Genomic DNA, 22246 nt, shown 5'->3' on the forward strand with positions numbered 1-22246 from the left:
TTCAAATCAAAGACTTGGGAAATGGCAAGCGGCCTGACATGATACAGAGCAAATAAACTGAGTACATACAACATTTTTCCCAACCAGGTGCATTCCCACATTTCAGTCCTAAAAAAAAATTCTGATATGTAGGCATTCTCATTACTTAGTGAGATTTTAGAAAAGACCTTTTAGCCCATAACACAAAGTAATTGATTTATGGTTTTAATATACACCAGCTTTGCCAGGCATGTATTTACTATGCAAATCAAGGCACTGCCGTAAGTTATTATTCAAAACTTCACTAAGAGTTGTTCACCATTTCAGAAAACCCCTGGCATCAGTGTTTCTGACGTCACCAATACAACGAACACTGATCTGCATTTGTAGCTGGTAATTCTACATACAGGTGCAAGTGTCTGATGACTTCACTGTACCTTCTAGGATCATTATACCCAAGCCTTTTCGTTGAAATACATTCTTTTATTAAAATACATTATTAAAATACATTTATTGAAATACATTGTTTTATTAAAAATTTCCCTTTTTTCTGTTTATATTACAGCTTGAGTACTGTATCCACTGTTTAAAAGCATATATGCCTATAATCATACTAATTTTGAACTTCATTTCAGAATGGCCAGAATACATATTATGAAAGGAGGCACTGACTCTGGGAGGGTGAGCAGAACTACCGATCCCATCCACCTGCTTCAGTGAAACTGAGGCTCAGAGAGGTGCAGTAACTTGCTTCAGGCCACCAAGCAAGCTGAGGACCAAGTCAAAACTGGATCTGCCTGGACACTGAGCTCTTCTATCAGCACTGGGCCCTGCCTCAAAATGATGACTACACAAATGCAGAGGGGAGAACAATTAAGCTTGCACTTCAGAATAAATTGGTGGCTCAGACTGTAAAGAATCTGCCTGCAACGTGGGAGACCCAGGTTTGATCCCTGGGTCAGGAAGATCCCCTGGAGGAGGGCATGGCAACCCACTCCAGTGTTCTTGCCTGGAGAATCCATGGACAGAGGAGCCTGGTGAGCTGCAGTCCATGGGGTCACAAAGAGTCGGACACGACTGAGTGACTAACACTTCCACTTTCACTTTCAGAATAAATTGGTGACCATTAGACCAAGGGGTGGAGGCTAGAGAGGTCTCTCCCTTGCTTGTGTCCCAACACAAGAGACAGATGCTTTAGAGAAGTTTTCCTTTTTGTTATCTGAGGGGGTTTTCGTTTTGTTTTTTGTTTTCACCTAAATAGCCCCAGCTGCTGGTTCTGGCTGAACTTATGCAAACTGAGCTGTGACCGATTTGGCGCTTCTCTCTAAAAGGCACACGGCAAAAGTTGCTGTTTGCGAAGATTGCATTTAAAGACAGCATTAAAACGGACAAAAAAAAAAGCAAAAACAACATTACTTATCATTCCATCAAGAGCTTGAACTTCTTCAACAGTACTTCACAGTGAAGAAATCAAGGGACAGACGTTCTATTTAAAAGCTACAAATGGTTCCCTTAGCTTTTAGCCTTGAGTTTCAGTTTCAGTCAGATGGAGTTCTTTTTTTCTTTTTAAGATTTAAAAAAAACTTTTTCTTCTTTAGTACATTTTTCTAAATTGAATTTTTCACACAGCAAAAATCAAAAATAGTGCTATTTTATTTTTTAATTGTTTAGCATAGCTAAATGTCATGTATTAATCAGCTATTCAATGAGAACTCTTCTGCATTTCAGGCATGCCCCTTTCTTTATTTTTTTAATGGAAACACATTTCATTTTAGATACAGCAGTGTGTACAAGTCAATCCCAAACTCCTAATCTATCCCTCCCCCTCCCCACCCTTCTCCCAGTGTAACCATAAATCTGTTCTGTAAGTCTGGTGAGTCTGTTTCTGCTTTGTAAATAAGTTCATTTGTATCATTTTTTAGGTTCCATGTGTAAGCAATATCACACAATGTTTATCTTTCTGTCTGACTTACCTCACTTAGCATATGGTAATCTGCAGGTCCACCCGTGTTACTACAAATGGCATTCGTTCATTCTTTTAATGCCTGGGTAGTATTCCATTGAATGTATGTACCAGTCTCCTTTACCCATTCATCTGTTGATGTATACTAAGGTTGCTTCCATGTCCTGGCTGTTGTAAATAGTGCTGCTATGAACACTGGGGTGCATGTGTCCTTTCGAATACATGTTTTTCACTGGTTGGATGCCTAAGAGTGGGATTGCTGGGTTATATCGGTAGCTCTATTTTTACTTTCTTAAGGAACCTCCATACTGTTCTCCATAGTGACTGCATCAGTCTACATTCCCACCATCAGTGTCAGATGGAGTTCTTAGGAGATCTGAGTTTATAACCAACTAAGCAGAATAGGTAAAAGATGTCAGAATGTCAGGTAGCTTTTATATTTAACATGTACATTAAAACTGCATTCAGAAACATTCCCAGGAGATAAACACAAGGTAACTAACATAGTCTCCAAGTTAGCTCCTACCCAAATCACCACTCCACATTTATGAAACAAGAGAACTCTCTCAAGTAGATAGCTTCAACCAACAGTGCTGAACTAAACCAAACGGGGCACTTCACTCCACAGTAGGAAAATAGAAGACAACCAATGAACTATACTTTCCTAAATCATCATCATGTACATGTAGCCTGACGTCCCTGTTATGCTATAAGTTCCCCAACTTGAGACTGGGGCTCTCTTCCAAGTCCCCAAAGAAAATAAAAACACCCCAGGTTGTTTCCCAGCTAAATCTAAAACCAGCAATTACAATATTTATGATCACTCTGCAAATTGAAACGACTCTTCTTGTCTTTTGGACATAGCACAGTAAAAGTTTTTCACTTAAGTTGTTACAAAAGAGCCTTGTGTTTCAGATTGAGAATCCTGAACCTGTATAATGGACTTTGCTTCAAATGAATATGATCCTAAACACCTAGGCAATAGTTTTTATCAAATTAATGGAATCTGTATCTATAAAAATAAAATAAAATGCAATGTATCTGCAGTTACAAATGCACTAAGCCAAAACATTTAACTCTCTGTGTGAAGTGATACACAGAAGTGCCTTGTCACATTAGCTTAAGTGAGGTCTGAGGCAGCACAGCAGACAGGTGGGAGAGCTGGGTAAGCTGGCCATTGGAGTGTCCTGGGCAGAGGAAAAGGGCTGGTGGGTTTAAAACCCTAGGGAGAAAAAGAAAGGACTCATTATTATGGTTGATTTTTTAGACTTTCTTTAGAGAAGACCTAAACAAAAGATGGGTGGTTAATCCAAGTTTGAAAGTGAAAATGTTAGTCGGTCAGTCGTGTCCAACTCTTTGGGACCCTATGGACCTTATGGACTGTAGCCTGCCAGTCTCCAGGAAGCAAAACATTCATATTGCTGCTCCATGCTGAGTACTAAGAGAAGCATTAAAAAACAGAAACCTTGCTCCACCTAGACAATCCCACTTACTTGGCAATCCACATCTTATTGGAGAAGGACTCCGGCTTCGAGATATCTGGAAAATATAAAAGTGTCATGAGAATTACACAGTAGATGAAGCTCAAACAATGAATCGTTTTGATGTTTTTTCCCTAAATCCAGCTAAACAGTTGCTCTGAAGCAGTTTAGAGCTATGGTGGCTTTGCCCTGAAGTTTTTGCCCTATGATTCCTTTTATACTTTCCAAAGTGCATGTATACTCAACTTAGCTTAAATTATTTATTATTAATTAAAAGCTGGGCTCAATGGCCTGGGTTTTGTTGGCTTTTGTAGTGGTGGTTGTTAACAGTTGCTAAACATTTTTTGAGATTGGATGCTCACTGGCCATACTGAATTCCATGACTTCCAGAAGGTATTATTATAATTATGAAGATTAATTAAGGCTAAAATTATCAAACAGTCTCTGGCACATCCTTTATATGAATTATCTCATGTGTCCAAAATGCTGCCTATTAAAGGGAGTCCCTGGGAAGCCAGAAAATACTCACATGTCAAATCTCACCTTTGCTTTCAATGAGCAAAAGCCAGCTATTCCAGTTACCTACAAGCCTGACATGGCTCAGAAATAATTGACTGCAGGCATCATTCTTACTCTGAGCTTTCACTTTAAATAGACACTAGCAAAGATAGAGGCTGTTCTGCCTATGAAATCTCAAACAAGTCAATCAGATTAACCAAAAATATTTGTACCAGTCTTATTGTAAGGAGATGATGGCAGAAAGGGACAGAATTTTGGCAATAGTTTCACCTTTGAGAATGCATTTATTCTTATAAAAAGTTTTAAGTTTGTTTACCCGGGGGACAAAAGAAAGAGAGAGGAAGGGCTCAAACATGTATAGGTACTTGTCACAGAGGGACGCTGCCCATTGATAAATCTTCCAGTCAGTGTCCAGAGTTAAAATGTGTCGTGACTATAAGGACAAGTGGCTAATATTGCTCTTGCTTCTGATATAACACTTCCTCTTAGGATGAGGAGAATTTTTATTCTTCCAGTACAAAACTCATAAGATGTCTCTTTATCAGCCCATTAAGTGTACAATCCTTTTGCTTTTACCTCTGGTAAATATTTATTCGGCAATAAGGATAATTAAGTTATATTAAAATCTGCAAGCGCAGAAGAACCATATCTGACACGCCTTTGCATTCTCAGGCCATTTTATTCCTATGGATAGTCTTCCCCAACCCATAAAAACTCTGTAAGATCATATACCACCTCCCCCATGAACCAAATCCAGAGGGAATCACTGCCTCCTCTAACAGCTTTAGTACATGGTGCCTCTTTCATGGACTCTATCATATACCACATTCAGTTACTTTGTTTAAATCATACTGATCTTCCCATACTGATCTTCCTATTGAAACCCATTCAGGAAAGAGAACATGTTTTAATCATTTTTGTGTTGCCCCTCTCCTCCTAGTCTAGCATCCACACGGTACAGAAGAAATGTTTGATAAGAACTTTATTAAACATAATGTTTTGCTGAGAAGGGTTTAGAAGTGTAGGGGGCTAGAGTTGCATCACTAGAGATAATTTCAGAGAAATGGAGCCTTGACAAATGCGATCCTCCTTCTTCACCACTCTCCCCAAAACTAGGTTGAACAAATATTCAAAGAATTTTTATTTGAAGGAAAAGCAAATTGTTAGCCTATCTGGTATCCACATGTCTTAGTCCAGACACGTATTAAAAAGGCATTAACTAAATATTATGACTGAATGAGTGAACAGTGGTGATTCATAATAATGTTAGGTTTGGGGGATGTTATCACCACAGTCTTCAGAAGTGTTTTTGCTTTTTTTTTTTTTTCTTTGACAGACTTATTAGTAATCCTAAGAACAAATATCCAAGACTAATCTTAATTCTTCCTACTTTGAAATTTGGAGGAAAATCAATACCTGCAATTCCCTTTATACAGTATTGAAATCCAGATCATTTGAGCAACTTCTCCAAGCTCATACAAGAAGTTCTAGAGGAACCAGGGACTGGTGTGTGCAGAGATCAGTTGACTAAGATGTCCCATTCTCTGTTCAGAAAACTGATAGATAACTAATAGCCCATTTTCATTTAAAGATAAAAATAAAGCAATAAAATGCCTAATAAATAAAAAAAATAACTACCTCTATTTCCTTCTTTCTAGAATGATAAATTCCTTAGCCCAAGATCAGATAGAAATTAACCTAAGGTGACTACAGCAGGTTCTCTTTCTACCTCCAGACTTACCATCACCTCTTTTATAGGTAACTGTGGATGAAAAAATACATACGATGATTTTGTGTAAAAACAATGAGACAGATACATACCATGCCTAAACCAATACGGGTACGAGGGCAGATAGGGCTTAAACTCCTGCTTCGACATCGACTTACAGATCGCACTGAATTCCACTGGGAAAAAAAAGAAAGAAAGAAAAATAGTCAGTGGTTTGTAAGAGCCCATGTGGCTTAAAACAATACTTATATCCCATAGAATGTACAAGAAATTTTCTGACATGATTACACTTGCCTGGTACTGGTCATCAGCATGAGGTGCACTAATTTCTTATAGCTGCACAATATTTGACAATAATTCTAGGATATTTCTCAATAAAATCTCCTTACAATGAACTTTGGGATATTCAAATTCTTGGTGCTAATGGAACTGTTGCAAGAAGGGAGACCCCTTCCAGGGCCTGAAACTGGGCTCTTGTCTAACACTCGGAAATGAATTGTCCGAGGAGACACATGAGTTGACAAAGCAAGAGATTTTATTGGGAAAGGGCACCCGGGTGGAGGGCAGTAGGGTAAGGGAACCCAGGAGAACAGCTCTGCCATGTGGCTCACAGTCTTGGGTTTTATGGTGATGGGATTAGTTTCCAGGTTGTCTTTAGCCAATCATTCTGACTCAAGAGTCTTTCCTGGTGGTGCAAGCCTTGTTCAGCCAAGATGGATGCCAGAGAGGAGGATTCTGGGAGGTGGTCGGACATGTGGTGTCTCCTTTGACCTTTCCCGAACTCTTCCATTTGGTGGTGGCTTATTAGTTCCATGTTCCTTACCAGGACCTCCTGTCATAAAACAACGCATGCAAATGGTTACTATGGTGCCTGGTCAGGGTGGGCGGTTTCAGTCAGTGTGCTTCCCCTAACAACTCTCCCCTGAGAGACTTCATACTCAAGGTACTTCTTGGGAATTGGGGCGGAGGTCTTTCTTCTGTAACTTCTTCCTGCTGTGCATGGGCGTAGGCCTGCCTAGCAGAGCAGAAGTCTCTCTCTACCTGATCTAAGTCAAGGTATTTTTTGCCTAAAACCAGCATTCACCCTTGTAATAGCAGCAATTTAGTTCAAAACTGTTGGCTCCTCTCAGAGATGAAATAGAAAGGGGCCAAACAGGAGACCTAACAGGATGGTCATCTCTGGTCCCTAGAAACATTTGGGGTGAGGGCTGCAGGGTTTGTGACTTTTTTATTTTTTATTTTTAGATTGATTGGTTTTTTAGATTGATTGCATGAGTTGTTTTATGACAGGAGGTCCTGGTAAGGAACATGGAGCTAATAAGCCACCACCAAATGGAAGAGTTTGGGAAAGGTCAAAAGGAGACACCACATGTCCGACCACCTCCCAGAATCCTCCTCTCTGGCATCCATCCTTGTTCTTGGCTGAACAAGGCTTGCACCTCCAGGAAAGACTCTTGAGTCAGAATGATTGGCTAAAGACAACCTGGAAACTAATCCCATCACCATAAAACCCAAGACTGTGAGCCACATGGCAGAGCTTTTCTCCTGGGTTCCTTTACCCTACTGCCCTCCACCCGGGTGCCCTTTCCCAATAAAATCTCTTGCTTTGTCAACTCATGTGTCTCCTCGGACAATTCATTTCTGAGTGTTAGACAAGAGCCCAGTTTCAGGCCCTGGAAGGGGTCCCCGTTCCTACAACAGAACTCTGTTTTGATGCAAAAGCTGTTAGAAATTACGCTCAAGTTTCCAAGTGTTGGAGACTAAGCTCCGTGTGGGCAGGAATTTGCGGCTGTTTTGTTCATTGCTGGATCCCAAGCACCTAAACAGAGTGCTTGGGTCATAAACAACTACCAAATAAAATGAATTAATGAGTGAGTGCATGAGTGAATCACCACTGTGGACCTTCTACTCTCTAACTAAATCAAGGCTCAAAAAAGAAAACTCTATTTTCTACAATGAGATTTTACTAGTCAAAGTCTTCTTATCAGATCCTTTCATTCAACTCTTTCCTTTTCTGCTTTTGATTTTAGGGTATTTTCTTTAAGTTTGGGAGTTTCAACTTGGGTAAATACTGATGGTGCACTTAAGGAGAGAGACAAAGGAAGTTAAAAGGCAATTGCTATTTGATGTAGAACATAGAAATAGTGGCTCCTCCCCTTCCAAACTATACTGCAGACAGTCTACATTAAGAGTTTCTTAACAAAGAGTGATTGTTTTAAGGGCAAGAAGCAGTTTTATGAGCTTACTTCATGTGAGCATGTGCAATTCTCAAGTCAACACAACCAATTTCTACAGCCTCAGTTTCCATAGCACAGAATAGTTCACTGAGATACTATTTGCTCTAGTGAGATGTTTAAGCTGCAAAAACCCTTTTCTTAAGTTCTTTTAAAATATACTACTCTGCTTCTCACGCTCTGCATGTGAAAAGCTGCCATGAAACACTTCCTGTCTTCTCCAAGTCAAAGAGAACAGGAACTGAGACCACTCAGATGGTGGCTTTGCTCTGGACCCAGGAGCTTCTCTCCAGAATTCACTTACCTCCTTCTAGGAAGGGCAGGGTAAAACTCCATAATGGGAAACGTGCTGAATATCCAAGCATCCACAGCAACCAGTTCCAACACCCATTCCCCACCTTAGCACACACATGTTCACACACTTGCATACCTAATATTCCACTTTGAAGGCTTTCCAATTATTTGACATGTTCAAAGCATTCTACAGCTGATGTATATAGGAAACTGATTGACTACTCTCTCCCCACCTCCTCTGCCCTCTTTTTCTCCATCCCTCCCCTCCTTACACATCATACAAAGGAGAGAAAAACAGGACACGTTCCAAACAGGACATATTTCCAAACAGAGAACTGTCGATAAAATTTGACCGTGTTCTGAAAGTTAATCAATCACTTTTAAATGCTTAGAATTATAGAATGCCTCCAACAGGTGAGCTCGAAGGCTTTGCCTTTATAATAGCATACTATTTATAAGATGAAGAAGGCAACTAGAACCAGTTCTATCTTATAAAGAGGCTTTCCAGGTGGCTCAGTGGTAAAGAATGACCTGCCAAGGAAGGAAATGTGGGTTCAATCCCTGGGTCGGGAAGATCCCCTGGAGGAGGAAATGGCAACCACTCCAGTATTCTTGCCTGGGATGTCCCAGAGGAGCCTGGTGGGCCATGGGGTGGTAAAGAGTCAGACATGACTTAGCAACTAAACCACCTCCATCTTACAAATAAAGCAATAGACAAAGAAAAGACTGCCAGGAAATTCTGAAGACTCATGAGTCAAAGAAAAGAATCTGTTTTTTCACAACCAGTCCCATTCCTCTCCTTTGTATGAAATCTTATCAAACAACCCTTATGAACTTCTCTTATACAATCTTTGGGTTTTTAAACGTTCTCGAACTTGTGAATCAAACACTTGGGATGAATTGTCACTACACAAGGCCACCGTACAAAAGCCCCTCTCCTGGTGACAGCTTCTCCCTTCATGATGACACAGTCATTCTCCATGAGAGCGGGCCACACATGATAGAAGACCAAGGGAGCCGTGAAATCAGAGTCATAGCTTCGACGGTACCTGTTATGAACACACAAAAGAACAAGAAAGAGAGGTTAAGCAGTTATGTAACCTAACCGGGAGGGGAGGGTCATCAGTGTAAAATTCTCATCTTTTATTCTGCTCAAACCTGGATAAATATGGATTCCGATTCTATTATTAAAGAGACAGTTGTGGGCTCCTAGAATAGGAACCAGTTATAACAAGGACCCAACATGAGCTCACTAAGAAAAAGTCATGTCATAGAGAACAGACTGGGGTTGCCAAGAGGGAGGAGGTTGGGGGAGGGGTGGAGCGGGAGGCTGCTGTTAGCGGATGCAAAATAGTATATTTAGATGGATAAACAACAGTGTCCTACTGTATAGCACAGGGAACTATATTCAACACCCTATGATAACCATCTGGAAAAGAATATTTTTAAAAAATGTAAATGCATATGTATAATTGAATCACTGTGCTGTACAGCAGAAATTAATACAACATTGTGGAAGTCCAATGTGCCATCCATTGCATAACGGAGCAACCCTAACACAACGCTGCAAATCAACTATATTTCAATTAAAAAATTAACATCATGTTGATATATGGCAAAACCAATACAATATTGTAAAGTTAAAAAAATTTTTTAAAAGTGGGGAAAAAATTAACAATAACAACAACAAAAACTCAAATCATGTCAGACTAATCTTGTTCCTACTCAGGATTACAAGAATTGTAATTCAGGGAAATGCTAGAGATGGAGAGCATCTGAAGTCCCATAAGCCACCTACAAGATTTCTTGTGTTATCTTTGTGGACAAAATAAGAAAAATATAGGTGGATGATTAACTTAAGTAGGTGGATTAGACACTGGTTCAATAATCATGTCCAAACTACCATGTTGGACTACATGTAGTCCAAACTACATGTCCAACTACCCATGTCCAAAATGGGTAGTTAATGAGTCAACGAGAATGAAGGTGCCCAGGGCTCGCTTGCTTGTGCTCTCTCTCTCCCTCTCTCTCAACCCTGGGGTAAGTCAACATGTTCATCAATGACTCCCATGAAATACAGGAAAAATGTTCAAAGGTGGGGAGTGGGTAGGGAAAAAGAAACAGATGACTGTATCAAGAAAACAGTTCAAGAGGTTGGAACTATAAGCTAAATCTACTAAGATAACAACATAATGTGGACATATATGAGGTCCTACAGTTGAGTCTAAAAAGCATGTAACTGGGTTCAGGAGGGAGGGGACATATGTATACCTATGACTGATTCATGTTGATATATGGCAGAAACCAACACAATATCGTAAAGCAATTGTCTTCCAATTAAAAATAAATTTTTAACAAATAAAAAGCATGTAACTGCACAGATGATTGGCTCAATCACAGTAAAAATAAAAAAATTTTTAAAAACAGGTTTTAGTTGAACTCAAAATGAGCCAACAGTGTTCTATGGCTGGAAAAAAAAGAAAAGAAAAGCTACTATAAATTAGAAGACTTAATGGAGGATAAAAATGGTAATAGCCCCTCTATTCTGGTTAGTTCAAACTTGGGGTTTACGTTCAATGTGGACACTTTTTAAAATTTGTATTTACTTTTAATTGAAGGATAATTGCTTTACTATATTGGTTTGATTTCTTCCATACATCAACATGAACTAGCCATGGGTATACATATGTCCCCTCCCTCTTGAGTCTCCCTCCCACCTCCCACCCTTTCCCACCCCTCTAGGTTGTTACAGAGCCCCAGTTTGAGCCTCATTTACCTTGAGTCATATAGCAAATTTCCACTGGCTCTCTATCTTACATATGGTAGTGTATATGCTTCTATGCTACTCTCTCCATTCATCTCATCCTCTCCTTCCCCCCCCCACCCCACCCTTGTCCGTAAGTCTGTTCTTTATGTCTGCATCTCCACTGCTGCCCTGCAAACAGGTTCATCAGTGGCATCTTTCTAGATTCCATATACATGCATTAGTGTATGGTATTTGCTTTTCTTTTTCTGACTTACTTCACTGTATAACAGGCTCTAGATTCGTCCACCTCTTTAGAACTGACTCAAATGTGTTCCTTTTTATGACTGAGCAATATTCCATTGTATATATGTAAGTGTGGACACTCTTTTTTTTTAAGGAATACTCAGACAAACATGGAGCACAGACCAAGAGAACCAGTCTAAATGTGAGGTCTCAAAAATCCCTTCAAATGAAAAAAATCTAAAACCATGAGGCTGGAGAGGATGAGTATTTGATTTCAAATGTGTGAAAGGCTATCAGGGTAAGAATAAAAACAAACAAACAAAAAAGGGTTTAGTCTTGTTCTGTGAAACCCTAGGGTAGAACCAAATAAATTCAGTCATTATTAGGGACTCCAGTCTGAGCTCACAGCCATCCAGGAGGACAGGCCACAGTGCCCCCAAGAGACAGCATGTTACAGCAGGTATGTAGACTAAAATGGGTGAATACTTCTCAGTAGTTAGGCAGAAGATCTGAATGGACATTTTTCCGAAGAAGATATACAGATGGCCAACAGATACATGGAAAGATATTCAACATCATTAATCACAGAGAAATCAAAATCACAATGAGCTATCACCTCACACCTGTTAGAAGAGTTGTTATCAAAAAGATAAGAAGTGCTGGCAAGGATGTGGAGAAAAGGGAATCCTTGTGCCCTATTGATGGGAATGTAAATTGGTATAGCCATTATGAAAAACTATATGGAGGTTTCTCAAAAAACTAAAAACAGAATTACCATATGATCCAGGAATTCCACTTCTAGATATTTATCCAAAGAAAACTAAACTCTAACTTTAAAAGATACATGCATCCCCATGTTCACTGCAGCATTATTTACAATAGCCAAGATGGACACTTAACTGTTCATTGATGGATTAATGGTTAAAGAAGTTGTAGTATATATACAATGGTATACTATTTAGCTATAAAAAAGAAAACAAAATCTTGCCAATTGAGACAACATGGATGAACCCAAAAGGCATTATGAAATAAGTCAGACAGAGAAAGACAAATATCATACAATCTTACTTATACGTGGAATCTAAAACAAACAAAAACCAAGCTCACAGATACAAAAAAACAGATTAGTGGTTGTCAGAGGTGGGGGGTGTGCGAAATGGGTTAGAGAGGTCAAAAGTACAAACTTTCAGTTACAAAATAAGTCATGCAGATGTATAATTGTTAACAATATAGTTAATCATACTGTACTGCAAATTTGAAAGTTGCTTAGAGAATAGATCTTAAAAGTTCTCATTGCAAGAAACAAATTTTTGTAACTATGTATGGTGACAGACGTTAAGTAGACTTTTCACGGTAATCATTTCACAATATATACAAATATAGAATCATGTTGTAGAAGTGAAACTAATATAACACTAAATGTCAATTATACCTCTATAAAAAATTTTAGACAATAAAAAGTAATGCATATTTGTATTTACATAGCACTTTTCTTTTAAAGTGTTCCAGAGTCCAGGTGCTCCTTAGTTCTCCCCAAAACCAATATACTCAATGGAAATCATAAGGTCTCCTCTGAATCACATTTGACCGAGAAGGAAAATGACCCCAGGAGAGGGCCCCACTCTGTAGTGCAGAGAAGTATATGGCAGGGCTTGGAAATCAGGTAATATCTGTTGACTTCCCCACCCAGAGTTCTTTTCCCTGAATTGTTCCCAGGAAATAAAGACAATATCGTTTATTTATAAAGAATCCCTTAACTTCTGCTTCTATGCCTCTTACTTGCAATCATTAAAAATTTCTCCATCGGCCCCAAATGCAATATCCAGGGGTGGTTCTAAAGTCTGCATTGCAAAGGCAATGCAACATATCTCCTGGATGAAGTTACTGAGGAGGCAAAAGTCAACTTCAGGAGGGAATGAAATCTTGGGATTGACATTCATGGCTCGGATCACATCCTGAAAAACAAAAAGATGGCATCATCTTGTTACGAACCTGTGAAAGATACACTGACAATCCCTAAAGTTGTTATGACTGATGGGAGGTGGGAAAAGGGCACATGAGTGAAAATAAGCTAAACTAGAAAAGGAGTGTATGTGCTGAAAGGAGTAAGACTCCTTAACAGAGAGGAGGAGAGATGACAGAGGACAAATGGCATACTAAAAGCCAAGAAAGTCATCCCAGAAAACTAAAGTAAAAACTCTTAATAGCTTTTATTTATTATTTCCTACTATTTTTCTATTCTGGGCAAGTTATACAACTACCAGCACAAAACTCTGCCTCGTTCATAATCTATAATAATACCAATTATAATCGTTCAGCCTCAGTCACTCAGTCGTGTCTGACTCTTTGAGACCCATGGACTGTAGCCTGCCATGGGATTTTCAAGCCAAGAATACTGGAGTGGGTTCCCATTTCCTCCACCAGGGGAACTTCCTGACCCAGGGATAAAACCCACAACTCCTGCATTGGCAGGCAGAGTTTGCCGCTGAGCCACCTGGGAAGCCCAACAATTATAATCTTGCTCTTACTGAGAGTTTTTTTTGCTAAGAAAATTACCTGCTTCCTTTCATTTAATCCTCTCACAAACTCTGTGGGCTCATGACCATTGTTGCTCCCACTTAAGGATTAGAAAATCTAAGTACAGAAAAGTAAATGAGCAAGGTCACACAGCTAGTAAGTGTCTGCGCAGAGCCAGGATGCAAATCCATAGCTATCTTTCCCAAAATCATTGCTCTTAAGCACTATGATACTCTGTCTTCCAACCTTAAGGGCCTGTCTGAAGAATAGAACTACAAAGCTCAAAATAGTTTCCCCATAAAATGTCTAAGAAAGAAACAGCCAATAATGACTGGTTCTATAAAGCACATTGGATGCTGCTCATTCCTGCTTTTCCATTATGTAGAAGTGAGAGAGTCAATCCCTAGGCAGGTTGATAAGAAGTCTGGGGCTCCTGAGGAGGGAACAAAGGGTCTGAGACTCTCAAGGAGGAGAAAAGGACAAACATTTTTTTTCTACTTTGCTTTGTCTTAGTCAATATAACAATGTATCTTATTCAAGGATATGTTTCTCCTTAACAAGAACCCTCTGACTAATCTTGTTATCTTAAAACTTGTATACTGTGGGAGTGGGTCTAGTTCAATTCATTTCAATTCAGTCGCTCAGTCGTGTCTGACTCCTTGCAACCCCATCGACTGCAGCACGCCAGGCTTCCCTGTCCATCAACAATTCCTGGAGCTTACTCAAACTCATGTCCATTGAGCCAGTGATGCCATCCAACCATCTCATCCTCTGTCATTCCCTTCTCCTCCTGCCCTCAATCTTTCCCAGCATCAGGGTCTTTTCAAATGGGTCAGTTTTTCTCATCAAGTGGCCAAAGTATTGGAGTTTCAGCTTCAGAATTAGTCCTTCCAATGAATATTCAGGACTGATTTTCTTTACGATGGACTGGTTGGATCTCTTTGCAGTCCAAAGGACTCTCAAGAGTCTTCTCCAACACCACAGTTCAAAAGCATCAATTCTTCGGCACTCAGTTTTCTTTATTGTCCAACTCTCACATCCATACACGACAATTGGAAAACCCAATTTAAGATGTATGTTGTGGGAGTGGGTCTGATAAAAGTATATAAGGCCTTGCTAAGACTAGCGAGGAGGGCACTCTCCATCCCCCTTCTGATGTCTATGTCAGAAGCTTTCTCTGTCCATTTTCATACTTTAATAAAACTCTGCTACACCAAAGTTCTTGAGTGATCAAGCCTGCTCCCTGGTCCCAAAGTTAAATCTTCTTCAGAGATCACAAATCCGACATCGTTCACCATAAACTATCAGAAGTGATAGTAAGCACTGGATGGACTTCTGAGTTATTAGTATTCAATGCAGCAGCTGTAGCAAACCAGTCCCAATAAAAGACCCAACACTTACATTAACACTGCTTTGGGAATCATATAGATCAAGATGACAGATGATATAATCCGAGACAGCATCCTCAAAGTCATTTGACCCCGCACAAGATGGCGTCAGTGATTTCCTCACACGGATCTTGAAGTGTCTGAACGCCATTTTGGCCACATGGAACGCCTCCTGCACATAAAATACAGCCCATGTATTTGGTGGGAGGAGAGGAGTAAAGAGGTCCAAAGGAACAAAGAAAGAATACCAAAAAAATTCAGCATCATATTGGACTTCTGAAAACTAAACCCTGCAGTCAAAACTATTTTTAATCTGGGGGAAAATACACAACTAAATTTTGGAAAGTGCATAAATACATTTCTATCCATCATCTATTAGATTATCTATATTCACTAATTTTGAGACCATTGACCATTGTTCTGATAACCCTGATTTCAAGAAGCAGGACAATGCAGGCATTCAAGGAAATAAAATCACCTGTGGTTACATAAATACTTGAAGTATGCCAGTTGATGCTTTGTCCCCACAGCATGATCGTATTACTAGTCAAGAAATAAGAGAAAGTGATCAATCTAGTGGTCATGTCATACAAAGATACATATTGAGCATCTGGCATGTTTCCTGGCAGATATTGATTCAAAACATATTTATTTAATATCTGTTATGTAGCAGGCATAGGAAAACCTCAATTATGCATGAAAGATATGGCCTCTACAATTACAGAACTTTTAACAAGTCAGTATGTGATTTTTAACTATATAACCCAGGGCTTGGCAAACTTTTTTCTGTAAGAAGCCAAATGGTAAGCATTTTAGGCTTTGTGGGTCCAAATGCTTTTGTCACTATTTTTTTTTTTTAAACAATCCTTTAAAATGTAAGAGTATCCTTGTATAATAGCTCCTGGGTGGTATTTCTCTTAGAATTACAGGCCAGAACCAGATACGGCCCAGGGGTCATAGTTTGCTGACTCCTAATATATAATAAACATAGGATAAAATTCAAAAGATTCTGATAATTCTTCTCTTACATCAATATTTTGTTTTGTTTTGTAATATTTAATTGTCGGGAGCTGCATTAGGCATTACTGACAAAATGGAGGCATGGCCCTAGACCCCCTCCTCATTCCACAGGCACGGACCCGGGATGAAGGAGTTAGGCCTTGTAATTCTGACTTGTCTTTTCCTCTCCTCAGCTGAGTTGACTGAAAAGGAATATTAAGGTGCTTATTGTTCTTGAGAGGAGCATGAGAAGGCACAAAGCTTTCTGCAGCTGTGCTCAGAAAATAATTCATAAAGTTAATCATTGACATTTGTTCAAAGACTTACAAAAGAGGGTTCCAGGATGAGCATATAGGCTGTAGCTTGAGGCCATGGGAGGGATTGCTATCTGAAGCCTATTTGTGAGGAAAATGTTTATGGCAAAGGAGTTTACTGAATTTAGGGCTTAGAAATAATTAAAACAGAAGTTAAAGATTTAAGGAATGTTGTAAAGTTAGCATATTTTACTATAGTTTATAGAAGTTAGGAATTTTTAGAAACACTATAGCTAGAAGCCTTTCTAAGAGATAGTGAGCTCAAGGATGTTAGGGGCAAACAGGATTTAGGAAGATAAGTAGTAAACTGAGGAATGTAGCATGAGTTACAATGTAATCACAAGTTAACTATAGGACACATTAGAGGAGGCAGATAATAGATGATAAGGCTGATTCCAAGAGAATCACTGAAGCAGGAACTCTGTTTGAAGAGCAACAATAATTTATGGAGATAATAAATCTGGAAGAGGGGGAACTGAAAATGTCAAACCTCTGGCCTAATGTTTTTGTAAAAGTATAAAAGAGAATCTTAAACTTGAAATAAACAGGCAGTCCAGAAGAAAACTGAGAGGCTGCCTCATCGCCAACACCGTTCATCTCTTCAGGTTGACTCCCTGGCTGCTGGAGCTGGACTCCAGCATTTAATTGTTCTCATAACAGGCTCTTAGTATCTCAATATGGTACCCATAGAACTGAAGATTATATATAAGCACTCCTTAATTTTCCATATTCAAATAGCTGTTATATTAGCAATTTCAGTAACTGCTCTTCATTAAATAAAAGAATTAACATATTCAGAGCCTTTTGATTTATCTAAGAATGGAAGCTAACCAATCAAATGTTTGTTCTTGATTAGCTGCTAAGTTGTGTCCAACTCTTTTGCAACCCCATGGGCTGTAGCCCTCCAGATTCCTCTGTCCATGGGATTTCCCAGGCAAGAATATTGGAGTGGGTTGCCATTTCCTTCTCCAGGGGATCCTCCCCTACCCAGAGATCAAACCTCCATTGGCAGATGGGCTCTTTACCACTGAACCACCAGGTAAGCCCATAAGAAAAGGTTACTTAGTGTGAAAAATAATTCATTGCAAATATTTGTAATAAGTGGATGGAAGGAAAGTAAGAAGGAAGGAGAGAAAAAGAAAAAACAGAAGAAGAGAGCAAAGAGGAAAGAAGGGAGGGAAGAAACGGAAGCCCACCCTCCTTCGGTGATCTCAGGCCCTACGAGTCTTCTTGAGTGTCCTGTTGAGGTTATCCAGGTTTTCCTGCCCGCTTTGCACAGGAACCACGGAAGCGCAGCGACCTATCGCGAGGCTCACTTACCACAGTCGCGATGTAGATGATCCGCTGCACCGTCTCGGCTTTGTCGATGCAGCGCCGCAGCAGGCACTGTGCATCCAGGCGGCCCTGGGAATAGGCATCGCTGAACCGGGACAGCAGGGCGGCTTTGCGCGCCACGCTGGACAGTTTGGCGCGATTCGGGGACGGGGTCCTGGCCTTGGCAGAGGAGGGGCTGGTGGATCTGCTTCGGCTGTGACTGTGGCTGCGGCTGTGGCTGCGGCTGTGGCTGTGGCTGCGGCTGCAAGGAGCAGGACTAGGAGACCTGCTCCTGGCGGACCTGTTGGTGAGCAGGAATCAGGCAAGGAACTGCTCCGATTCCCTCCTCCCTTCTGTTCCTACACTCCAGCTGCTTCTCTCCCCATAAACCAGAAGCCACCGGAGGCAGAGGCAAGGAGAGCAGCTCCCGGTGAGAGGCACTGTGTCTCCTCAAAGGAAAAACAGTACTCTATATTTGCCTGATGCATTAGAATTTATAACTCACTTTCACTCACTCAGCACATCAGTTTACCCTTCAAACAGCCAGGTAAGGTCACCATTGATTGCTGGTCATTTTACAGATGAGGAGGTTGAGGCTCATAAACACTAGGAGGGCTGCCCTAGAGTAACACAGCTAGCAAGAGCCAGAGTTAAAGAAGTCAGATTTCGCACCCTGACCTTGGGCGACTGACACATCACTGAGCTTTCTGGTATAAAATGAGATAAACAGATTGAACAATGAGAAAGAAAATGTGTTTTCCTTCTATAACAATGAAACCATTTGCAGTCATGTCTCCTCTCCAGATCCTCCATTTTCACCTACATAATTTGTGCCCTATTTTAGGATGGTGGTGGGGGTTGGAAGAATATGGGGAGGTACTTGGGGAATCGAAAAGCATTGTGTCAGTGAAAGGTATTATATATTGCTATCAAGTACATAATAAATGATCAGACTAGCTAATCCTAAGGGAAAGTTTTGTGGAAGGAACTATGGGGCAAAAGGTGGGGCAAAAGGTAGTGCAAAGCAGCCTCTCTGAAGGTGGAAGGTGGAGGTGGGGGGGGGGGGCTTCATTTATAGTGTTTGCCAATTTCCACAGTGCAACACTCTCACTGTAGGCAATTTCAAACTATTCATGTGATGTCACTGAACCTGGAGTTAAGTAAAAATGCACAGAATCGGTCCCCAGGAGCTAGTACCAGCTGGCACCTGCACCACACTGATGGAGCGATTCCCCAAAATGAAAGATTAAGGTGACATTTAAGGACATGGAGAGCTGGGGTAGGCGTGGCTTTGATGTTAGCCTGAATCTGGGCACACTGTGGGGCTGGCCGGGAAGAGGGAAGTGTTAAAGAGCACAAGAAAAGGCAGAGAAACATACTTAACACTGAATGACCTTTCTTAACATCTTGTCCATCAGTAGAGGCAATTTCACATTCCCTTACCTACCCACCACACCTGACAAAGTGAGATGTAAAAAGGAAATGCCTGGCAGTAAAGTGATGGTGGGTTATCTCTGGAGAGAGGACTCCTAGGACTCAGAGAACAGGATCCTCCTATCATGAACAGTGTTTCAACACAGCCATCAAGTGTTTCAACAGGAGTACTGCCTTTTGCATTATAGGCACTCAAATCTGGTTTCAAGCCACAAGCTTTCCTTTGCACATCTCAGTTCCATTCCATAAGCTTCGATGTCAGTCCAAAATTAATTAGTGCCCAAGTATTGTAAATCCAGGAGGTATTTTCTCTGGAAGGGAGCAGTTAGAGAAACCAGCCCTCTACAGTTCAAAATTTTCCATACTGTTGGGGTTTGGGTTCAGGATATCATTTTACTTTTGTTTTTTCCTTTACTGAGCCAGGCTTTGATCACTAACTTGGCAAAAAGGGGCTTAAGTGAAAAGATCTGTGAAAGTTTGTCAGACCTTCCTTGGAGTACAGATTTTTCAGCAGACAGAACCGCTATCTCGTCCTTCAGTGTTCGGAGCTGTTTCTCATAATCGCACACAGCTTCTGCGTTCCGCTGGTTTGCGCTCCTCCTGTCCAGGTCAGAGACCCGCTGCTCTGAGCCCCGCAGCTCCACTCTCCTACGCTCGGAGCCCCGCTTCTCTGATCTCCTACGATCTGAGTTTCTGTGGCGAGATTCTTCCTGGGCTTGAAGAGATTTAAGCCTAAACAGAAACAAAGGTTTGAAAGAAGAGAGAGAGAGGTAGAGACGGAGGAAAGGTGATAAACTGCAATTGGCATACTTAATGAGGCTACTCTATTTAGTGTGCCATTACTGCCTTGGAAAACTCATGGAAATAGGAACAAGAACAAATTAACAGAATTGCCAGGGTCAGGGAACCACACCGTGTCTGCAGCTTGCATGGGAAAGTTCCTGAAGAAAAGATAGATGTGCAAATCTTCTAGCCAAAGCTGTGGGCAGAGTCATGAAATCCTTGCAGAGGCAAAGCAGAGTCATCCTACTCTATATTGGATGGCTTCACTGCACTAAACTCTGGAAGCAAGTGACCTCCAAAACCTACTCCTGAAGCTGGTCAAGACATGATCTATTCTTACTAGTGCTTCAGAATGTGGGGGGCTAGGTGTGGGAGAAACTTCACTGGAAATTGAATAACATCCACAGCACTAAGCAGATGTGTGGACCTATAAAAATAATGTACTACAGAAAGGAGCAAAGCTTTAGAAATAAAATGGGCATCCTCATTACATACAAAGAGTGACCATCATACCCAGGGAGAAAAAGTCATAAGAAGAGAACATGGTGTGATGAAAATGACAATGGTGTTAGAAGAAAAGGGAAGGGGCAAGATTAAAGAGGATACAGAAGAACTGAAAATGCAGTAGCAGAACTAAACGCTGCCCTAGAAACAGTGAAGAACAGAGTAGGTGCTATAGGAATTGCTGAGTAATAGGAGATAAAGAATTTGAGAAGCTTTATCAGCTAGAAAAATAAGAGATTGAAACGATGATGAGAGGGGAGTTAGAAGTGGAAAACAAAGACGTGCTCCAAGCTAAAATTTATGGATGTTCCTTAAGAAATCAGAACAATTGGAACATGTATGAAGACAGTAGAAATGTGTATATATGTATTTTACTACAACTGCTCTTTTGGGGGAAAAAAATCAAAGTTAAGATTTTAAAAAGTATAACCTTAAAGGATCACTGTTTATTTTCCCCTTCTAGAAATTTATCTTTAGAGACTAACAATCTGAAATTTAAACTAAGATTTGCCACAAAAATTATTTCTAATGTTGAAAATTGGCATCAAAGTAAATATTTAATATTAGGGAAATAAATAAGGAAATATGATGGATCTATTTAAAACTAAGCTCTGCTTTATTTTTTCTTGGTAATAGAAAAAAATATTAAATGAAAAAATGGGTCCACAACTGTATACTTATATTTTGTTGTCTTTATTTTTAATGAACTAATTGGAAGAAATAGCCAGTGGTGACAGTGAACTGGCTCTGGAATTATGAGAGGTTTTTGGTTCCTTTCTGCTATGCTTTGAAGATTTTCTATAGTAGATAGGCAAGTAGATGGGGAAACAATGGAAAACAGTGACAGATTTTATTTTCCTGGGCTCCAAAATCACTGCAGATGGTGACTGCAGCCATGAAATTAAAAGACACTTGCTCCTTGGAAGAAAAGCTATGACCAACCTAGACAGCATATTAAAAAGCAGAGACACTGCCAACAAAGGTCCATCTAGTCAAAGCTACGGTTTTTCCACTGGTCATGTATGGATGTGAGAGTTGGACTATAAAGAAAGCTGAGCACCAAAGAACTGATGCTTCTGAACTGTGGTGTTGGAGAAAACTCTTGAGAGTCCCTTGGACTGCAAAGAGATCAAACCAGTCAATCCTAAAGGAAATCAGTCCTGAATAGTCATTGGAAGGACTGATGCTGAAGCTGAAGCTCCAATACTTTGGCCATCTGATGCAAAGAACTAACTCATTTGAAAAGACACTGATGCTGGGAAAGATTTAAGGCGGGAGGAAAAGGGGACAACAGAGGATGAGATAGTTGGATAGCATCACTGACTCAATGGACATGAGTTTGAGTAAGCTCCAGGAGTTGGTGATGGACAGAGAGGCCTGGCATGCTGCAGTCCATGAGGTCACAAAGAGTTGGACATGACTGAGAGACTGAACTGAACTGAACTGACTGCTTTTGTAATAAGAAAAGTATATAAAATATTAATAAAAATATTGCTGCCTCTCCTCTTTGTGGACAGATTCTTTTGTATTGTCATGGAGCACCAAAAAAGCTAAATTCAAAGATTAATTAGCAGCCTGCAATAATCCTGTCATTTTTTTTTTTCTTACTGCTTTTTTAGCTGATTTATTTCCTCCTCTGCAGCCAAAAGGGATATGGCAGATCTGTTCTTGGGTTCTTCAAGAGTCTTTTCAGTCTCAGCCATACTGTAAGAGAAATCAGTAACTAAAGACAGACTTTCCAAAACTGGCAGACTTTTTAAATCAAGGCATAGTTTCTCTTGGGAACTTTTGCCATATGCTATAAA

At 40.2% G+C, this 22246-nt stretch overlaps 1 protein-coding gene across 13 annotated transcripts in view; it reads right to left on the bottom strand.

Moving 5' to 3' along the window:
* SPATA18 (spermatogenesis associated 18) overlaps positions 1-22246 on the bottom strand; it is a 57840-nt gene that overhangs the window by 11414 nt on the left and 24180 nt on the right. For 2 of the 13 annotated variants that reach the window (XM_086405786.1, XM_086405780.1), the window contains 9 exons: positions 22050-22145; positions 19641-19886; positions 17727-18021; positions 15107-15265; positions 12968-13143; positions 9125-9248; positions 5764-5847; positions 3436-3481; positions 2985-3164 (listed from right to left, as the gene is read on the bottom strand). In XM_086405786.1, coding sequence (XP_086261912.1) covers positions 3157-3164; positions 3436-3481; positions 5764-5847; positions 9125-9248; positions 12968-13143; positions 15107-15265; positions 17727-18021; positions 19641-19886; positions 22050-22145 — 1234 coding nt within the window. In that variant the 3' untranslated portion in view covers positions 2985-3156. Of the gene's footprint in view, positions 1-2984; positions 3165-3435; positions 3482-5763; positions 5848-6188; positions 6504-9124; positions 9249-12967; positions 13144-15106; positions 15266-17726; positions 18022-19640; positions 19887-22049; positions 22146-22246 lie in introns of those variants that run through there. The other 11 variants (XM_086405790.1, XM_086405784.1, XM_086405785.1 and 8 more) reach the window with 8 other exon arrangements.

This window comes from Bos grunniens, chromosome 6 (genome assembly GCF_055505025.1).
Source record: "Bos grunniens cultivar Pamir isolate PY7600 chromosome 6, Bosgru_T2T1.0, whole genome shotgun sequence".
Taxonomy (NCBI): domain Eukaryota; kingdom Metazoa; phylum Chordata; class Mammalia; order Artiodactyla; family Bovidae; genus Bos; species Bos grunniens.